This window comes from Condylura cristata, unplaced genomic scaffold (genome assembly GCF_000260355.1).
Source record: "Condylura cristata isolate star-nosed mole 26May11 unplaced genomic scaffold, ConCri1.0 scaffold00021, whole genome shotgun sequence".
Classification (NCBI taxonomy): Eukaryota; Metazoa; Chordata; class Mammalia; order Eulipotyphla; family Talpidae; genus Condylura; species Condylura cristata.
The window spans coordinates 3,345,623-3,352,426 of record NW_004567122.1 but is presented as its reverse complement, the minus strand read 5'-3'; the positions used below and the strand labels follow the sequence as shown (position 1 = coordinate 3,352,426).

At 49.7% G+C, this 6,804-nt stretch overlaps 1 protein-coding gene across 2 annotated transcripts; it reads right to left on the bottom strand.

Moving 5' to 3' along the window:
- Window positions 1–262: 262 nt before the first annotated feature.
- Window positions 263–4,003, bottom strand: RPL34 (ribosomal protein L34). 2 transcript variants are annotated; one of them, XM_004686606.2, is made up of 5 exons: window positions 3,955–4,003; window positions 2,814–2,887; window positions 2,636–2,735; window positions 2,323–2,426; window positions 263–390 (listed from the first exon to the last, which is right to left on the bottom strand). In XM_004686606.2, the coding sequence occupies exons 2-5, from the start codon at window positions 2,876–2,878 to the stop codon at window positions 306–308; spliced, it is 354 nt and encodes a 117-aa protein (XP_004686663.1). In that variant the 5' UTR covers window positions 2,879–2,887; window positions 3,955–4,003; the 3' UTR covers window positions 263–305. The 2 variants fall into 2 exon arrangements, with proteins under 2 accessions (XP_004686663.1, XP_012583140.1); XM_012727686.1 differs by lacking the exon at window positions 3,955–4,003 and adding an exon at window positions 3,844–3,867.
- Window positions 4,004–6,804: the final 2,801 nt, after the last annotated feature.

Genomic DNA, 6,804 nt, shown 5'->3' with positions numbered 1-6,804 from the left:
TGCTTAAAATGGTATTAAAAAAAGTTCCAAGTTGCGCACCATGGCTTCAGTGTGGAGAATTGTCATGAAGTCTGTACTATGGAAATGACCCCGTGGTGTGAGGAGAAAAAAGTAGCCATAAGCCCATGTTCTCAAAGTGGCCCCAGATCTAGGTGACTCAGGGAAAGGAAGGAATGTTAGGTTAGAGCTACCGCTGAAACTACAGCAACCACATACACCAAACCTGCATACCAGTAGTACATCACAATAGAAATGACAGAACAAGACTTTAAGATTTTTTTTATTACTCAAAAAAGCATAATTTTTTATTTAGCTTTCTGACTCTGTGCTTGCGCCTTCAACACTTTCACAACAATTTTCTGCTCCTCAATTAGAAAAGCCCGCTTGATCCTAGAAAGGAGAACATTACATCAATATAGTTTCTAAAAAAATAACGTGTATCAAACATGGAGCAACAGTACCATCAACAAGAGTGAAATAAGGGTAGCCAGAAAAACGAAACCACAAGACCAAGAACTTCAGTGCAGAAAGTCCATGGACTCTTTCAGCCAGTTTCCCAGCGATGTGGATACTCACAAGAGCCCAGTTCCTTCCCACTGCTCTGAGAGGCGATAAACTCCAAACTCCCACAAAACCCCCAAAGGGCTGCTCCTTGCCACCATATTTTTAGCCTCATTATTGAAAATCTCCAGTAAAAATGTAGAAAAAAGTATGTGCTGGGAACCAAAATGAAGACGCAAATGTTATTAGCATGAGATACTTCACCAAAATCAAGGGTTTTGAGGGCCTGACTATGAGATTAGTGAGTCTGTGGCTGCTCTTGCGCAAGTTCACTTCTGTCTTAGGGCACAGGAGTAACCCCAGATTTACTTCACAAAGCTTCAGAAAGACTAAGTTTGGTAGGATTTGTACCTTCTGGACTGCAGCCCTCCACTAGAGAAAGAGCGCTCGATCAGACCCCATTACAGCACACACAGGCAAGTGACAAGTGCTCTCTAGCATTTGCTCAACCACAGTCCCCTCAGAGAGAAAGCACTTCATTCCCCAGGGAAACCTGTCCCGCACGCGGTACCAAGGCTGTAAATTAAGTCTCAAAGCTCTGGCATTTCCAACACCTTCATCTCCAAGGTGATTACACTGGAGAAATACAACAGATGTCACACTTACTCAGGAAACAGTTCCCCTACATACACAGAACAGAAACAGATGTGTCCAGTATCAAGCAGGTAATGCTAACCTTTCCTACGTTCACCCTGTAAATCTGTATCTAAATCCGCAGGAGCTTGGGACAGAAAACTGTATTTTCAGTGATTACAGTCAACCATGCGTGGGAACCAAAGACTGGTGAAAGGCCAGACACCACTAGGTTAAGCCTCCTGACCCCTTCATCTCCAAGGTAGCTGTCTCACCTCATTCTCAGCCCCAGTTCAGAACCCCAACAGATCCTCGCCTAGACTGCCTCAGTGGTTAACCTAAAACTTATTCACAACTTTCTCTACCTTAATTAATTGAAAAGCAAGTACTCCGCTGCACCAGTTTTTTTTTTTTGGTCGTGGCAGAGTCCCATCACCTCTCAAATCCTTTCTTTTGTCTCTGGAGATAGGGTGTAAAGAGCCAACCTTTATTCTGGTGCTGCTCCTAACTGCCAGTTCTGTGACTTTAACCAGTATCAGGTTTCAACAAAACTGAGTCAATAAAACTGAGACACCGCGGTCCTGGCTGGCATTTAGCACGTAAATGCTGAATACCCCACTTCCGTCTCTGTATCCAGCCTGCTGGCCTTCACGCTCAACTACTGTTCCCTTAAGCTCCAAAAATATGGGAAATTGCTCCAAAAACTCTTTCTTTAAAGGAATGAATTCACTAGACACAGGTTTCCTATGCCCTGTTTAAAGTGAGGACCAATGCCCACATTTCTGAGAACTGAGCCCGAAACCTGCCCTCTGTGGCCTCTTGACCTGACTTTTCTAGACTCCTGCACACTGCTCGGCTGCAGGTAGACCAGAGCCTCCCCTAGTGTTTCTGCCCTCCCTTTCTCCCCATCTACCCCATGAGCAAACTGCTAAGTTTCCTATCCATCTCTCTCCAACTCCAGGCCTTTTAATTTCCACATCCAGCACAAAAATGCCCCCCAATTCCAAGTGGACTAATCTGAATGAGTACCCTTTCCTTTTATTTGTATGACAGCAAATACCCATCACCAAGGAAAACTTCTTAAGGGTCTTTCCTTATTTCCCACCATCCTTCTGCCTGGGACACAGGGTAACACTCACACAAACACGCACGCTAAAGAAAGTCTACTGATGTTCAGTTAATATTTACCTGTCCCGGACACATTTAGCACACATGGAGCCACCATAGGCCCGGCTGACGTGTTTTTTTGTTTTTGACAGTCTCATGAGAACTTTAGGTCTCACAGCACGAACCTGCACAGAGAAGAGAGATTATTTTGAGATGCGTTCACAGAACAACTGTCCTGGGCTTTTACTAGGCGTTAAGTGCAAACACTGAACTAAGTTACAAAAGGAAGCAGTGCACCATTTATCACAAACTCATTTCCCTGCCTTTTTCACATAGAATTTTACAGAAATAGTAAAAAAGTTCAACTTGTCATTCCAAGTACAGGATCACTCACCCCTCGAAGTCGGCCTGGGCACACACCACATGCAGACTTTGGTGCTTTCCCGACCTTCTTGGTATAGAGGTACACGATTCTATTACCGGGGGTACGGGACCTGGAAGTGAGAGAGTTAACAGCTCAGCATTCTGCAGCACCAGTGGCAATATGCCCTTTAAACCGCAGACATACTTACAGCCTAGTCTTGTTCGAGGCTGTATTGTAGGAGAGCCTACGGCGGTAGGTCAGACGCTGGACCATCCTGAACACCTGCATAAACGAGTAAAACTGCATTACGGATCCCAAACTTGAAATAGCACATCATGCAGATATCCATGTATATTTACCACCCAGCTATGTTGGTAATATCCTTTGGGTAATATCCTTACGCGAAAGTTATTTTAAAAGACAACATTTAAGAACATATACTGATTGTTAAGAACACTAAGAGGCAGCGTGTGTTTTCGATGGTAATCACAAGAGGCACTGGATTAATCCCAGCACCAGGCTTCTTCCTCACGTCTGACTGTGTGAAAAGGCGTCCGTCAACATGCTACCAACACATGTTTGGGAGAAAATGGTCTTAAGGGTGAGCACACCTGACCATGCGTCCAGTTCACGCAGGCCTGTCTGTCAGGATTGCCTGACAGGCGCCACCCGGCCCAGTATAGCTCTGGGCACTTAACAGAACCGCCAGTCTCGCCCCAAAGCAGCATCTGGGTCCGCCAGTGCTAGTACTAGTTTGGTACTGGGAAGTGCGTCACTGATCGTGGCTGCGCGAATTTTCTCATTTATCAACTCCAAGGAACACTCAACGGCACTCTCGAGCCCATTATCCACATACGCCCACGAATGACCCAAACTGGCACAGAAATACAGGCATGGGCTAAGTCTGCCTAATTTTGTCTCCCACGCTACTGGCCTCGGCAGAGTGACCATTTTAACAAGGCGAGCCGACAGCGCAGGTCGCCCGCGCCCATAAACCCTTGGCATGTCTTGCAGGCTGGCGCGGAAATGTGGGCCTGAGACATAAAAACGTGCGATTTCTCAGAAACCCATTCGGTTAGGCCAAAACTCGTCTGTTTCCTAACGTCAGGCGCGGAAGGCGGCAGGGCGCCTGGGGAGCTCCGGTTACTGCGGCACGGGAGGGACGGTACGAATCGAGGGGTTTCTAAGCTAAAGGCTGGGGACTTGCTCGCCACCACACTTCTCGCCAGAGCCCTTACACCCACGCCAGCTCAAGGGCTACGCCTGGAGGCTCCCGGCTCCCCTAGATCCCCGGATGGCGGCCGATCGTCAACGGCACGGAACCAGGAGAAGGACGAAAGCTACCATACCTCTAGACACCGTCCCCGGAAGAGGAAGAAGAGCCGGCGAGTTCATAGGTCAAATATGCTCGCGCAGGACAGGAAGTTACCTCAGAATCAGAGGGGCGGCTGAGAGCGTGCCGCCATGTTGTACGGAAGCCTTCCTGCTCTGCGCGGGGGGGCGTGGCGACGGGTGCCGCCATGTTGTACGGCACGCGCCGCAAGGGCCTCCGCGACGCTTCCGAAGCTTGTGCGGATGGCTCCAGAGCTACACAGGTGTGGGACGTAAGAAAGTCACTTGACAAAACTTCTCATGGCCCTACCACACGTTTAACCTGCCTAGAGCTAGTATGGGGTCACCCCAAGTTTCTGTCCCAGTGCCGCGTGGACTAGGGGACCTTTGAGGCGTCACTGCTCCTCCCCGCGTCTGCCTTCCTCCTGGCGTTCATTCGAAGCACGAGGTTTCCACAGAGCAGCTTAGTCGGCCCGTGGCCCTGACTGGCGGGGCCACGCTTCGTGACAGGGCGCTGGCCCCGGCAGAGGCGCCCGCCAGTGCGAGACAGCGGCCACTCTTCGCGCCCTCATTCTGGCCCAGGGGCCAGGGCTCCCCCTCGCGAAGAACACGCGGCCCGGCCTAAGCGTGAGGTAGCCTCGCGCGTCCTCACGCCGCGTGCTTCGGGGCAAACCTAAAACGAGCCCCTGTGGCGACAAGGCAGTCGACCCCTCAGGGACCCCCGAAACCTCTTCAGAGTTGGCTCCAGACCCTGAGGGAAACGGTCTGACGCCGCAGCAACGTCCAGGCCAGGCGGCGTCGGTGAGGACCCTGCGGGGAGGACGACGGACGAGAGCCAGGCCACGTTCTCGGGGCAGTGGACCGCGAAGGTGAGGACGTGGGCCCGGGCCGGCGGCCACGAGGCAGCCCGAGTGGAATCCGGCCAGGTTACGCGCCTCAGGGGTGGCCGCACCGCCGCCATCCCTGTCCCCTGCGCGCTCTGCCCGCCCCATCCGCAAGTCTGTCCACGCTGTGGTCGTGTCCGGTGCGTTTAGGCCTCGCGGTGACTGAATATTCTCGAACAGCGGCTTTTCCCTGATCTGGTGCCGAGCTACCCCGTCCCCCAGGGCCTCCACCGCGCGTCCTCTGGCATCTTTCGTAAGGTTCTTCTGCGTTCGGTTTTGTCCTTGCTGCCACCTGGAGTTCCGTGAGGGAACGTGGCCTGCCCCTGTGTGGACACTAGTTTCTGAGTTTGCGCCACTGTGAACCCGCAGGCTGTGGGCGTCATGGGACATGTATTTGGGCGAAGACGCCGTGTGTGTTCCAGTGGGTCTATACCTGGAAGTGCTGGGGGGTCGCGGAGGACGTGAGCAGGAGTCTGAAGGCTGTAAGATGGCGCCATGGTGGCTGCCCCGTGCGGATACCCTTCCAATTACAGGACACCGCGAAGCATCTGCCGTTGGTAACGAGTTAAGGCTACTAGTGTTCAACACAGTGGAGTCAAAACTAGAACTGGATGGAAAGAAAGCATGTGAGGCAGGACACCAGCAACTGTGCAAGATGCAGAGTTCAAGACAGGCACTTTTCTTTCGGTACTTAGAGAATATTTTCTAAGATTTATTTATGCACACAAGAACTGGGGTGCAGACCAGAGGGGTGTGTGTGTGTGTGTGTGTGTGTCGGGGGCGGGGGTGTGTGTGAGAGGACTCACCAGAGATAGAGCAGGGAGCAGAACAGGCAGATGGGTGGAAATGCACTGGTGAGGAGCAGCGGGTGAGGCCATGTGGGTCACTCCCTGGCTGGGGATCGAACTTGTGCTGCAGTGGCTATGGACAGCTTCACAGTGTTGTGTGCCCAGAGAGGGCCCAAAAAATATTTTCTTCTTTTTTTGGTGGCTGAGAAACCAGGTCAAATTATTCCTATTTTTCTCCTTAAAAGGAATTTTTTTCTGACCACTCTTTGGGACATTTTGATTTTGTTTTCTGCTACTTTTACTGTGATATACTTAGGTGCACTTTCTTTATTATTTATTCTGTAGGGCTTATACGGTCTTACATATATGCATTTTATATCTCCATTAATTCTAGAACATTGTCAGCCATTGTTTGGTCAATTATTGATTGTTTCTGCTGCTTCTCTCATTTGGGGCTCCTGTTACAGACTTTATTTTCACTGAATCACTTGGTCTCTCTTCAGTTGACTTTGTCCTGGAATAAGCTATGTCAACCTTGGTGGCATAAAACAACCACCATTTTATTATGCTGATGCATTGCAAGGATCAGAAATTTCTACAGGATATAGCAGGGGATGGTTTGTGTTTGCTAGTTGGTGACTAACCAGTGGCTCAGTTGGGAGTGACTGCACTTCTGAAGGCTGGAATCAACTGCAGGCTTTTTACTTAGTGTCAGCGCTAAGGATCACATAAAGCTAAGCTCAGTCGGAGATGTCAACCAGGTCACCTTTGCCGACCTCTACACTAGGCTTGGATTTTTCACATATGGCCACTGGGTTCTGAGAGGGGGCTTTTCAAGACAGACCCCCCCTTATTTAAAAATAATAATAAAATTAAAAATAATGTGAGGGTGGGAGAGAGTGTAGAAAAGAAGTATGTAAGAGGACTAGCAGAAGCGACAGCCTTTTCTAACATAACCTTGAAGTCTCATAGCATCACTGTCATCAGAGTCTATTGTTTGTCAAAGGCCCACCCAGAGAGGAAGCCAGTGGACTCATGTCCTCACCTTTTGAGGGCTAAGAGTGTCAATGATGGTAGGATTATACTTTAAAGTCAGCAGTTTCCTGACCTCTCTTTATTATTTACTATCCTTTTTTGTTTTTCCATGCTTTATAGAGTTCGCTTCTGGCCTGTTTTCCATCTTATAATTCTCTCT

Bases quoted from the DNA above. Each gene is read 5' to 3' on its own strand.
- RPL34 (XM_004686606.2), bottom strand. From the start codon at position 2,878: ATGGTCCAGCGTCTGACCTACCGCCGTAGGCTCTCCTACAATACAGCC. The intron at 2,736-2,813 runs GTAAGTATGTCT...TCTCACTTCCAG, and splicing joins GCCTCGAACAAGACTAGGCT to GTCCCGTACCCCCGGTAATA. The intron at 2,427-2,635 runs GTGAGTGATCCT...TTCTCTGTGCAG, and splicing joins GCCCAGGCCGACTTCGAGGG to GTTCGTGCTGTGAGACCTAA.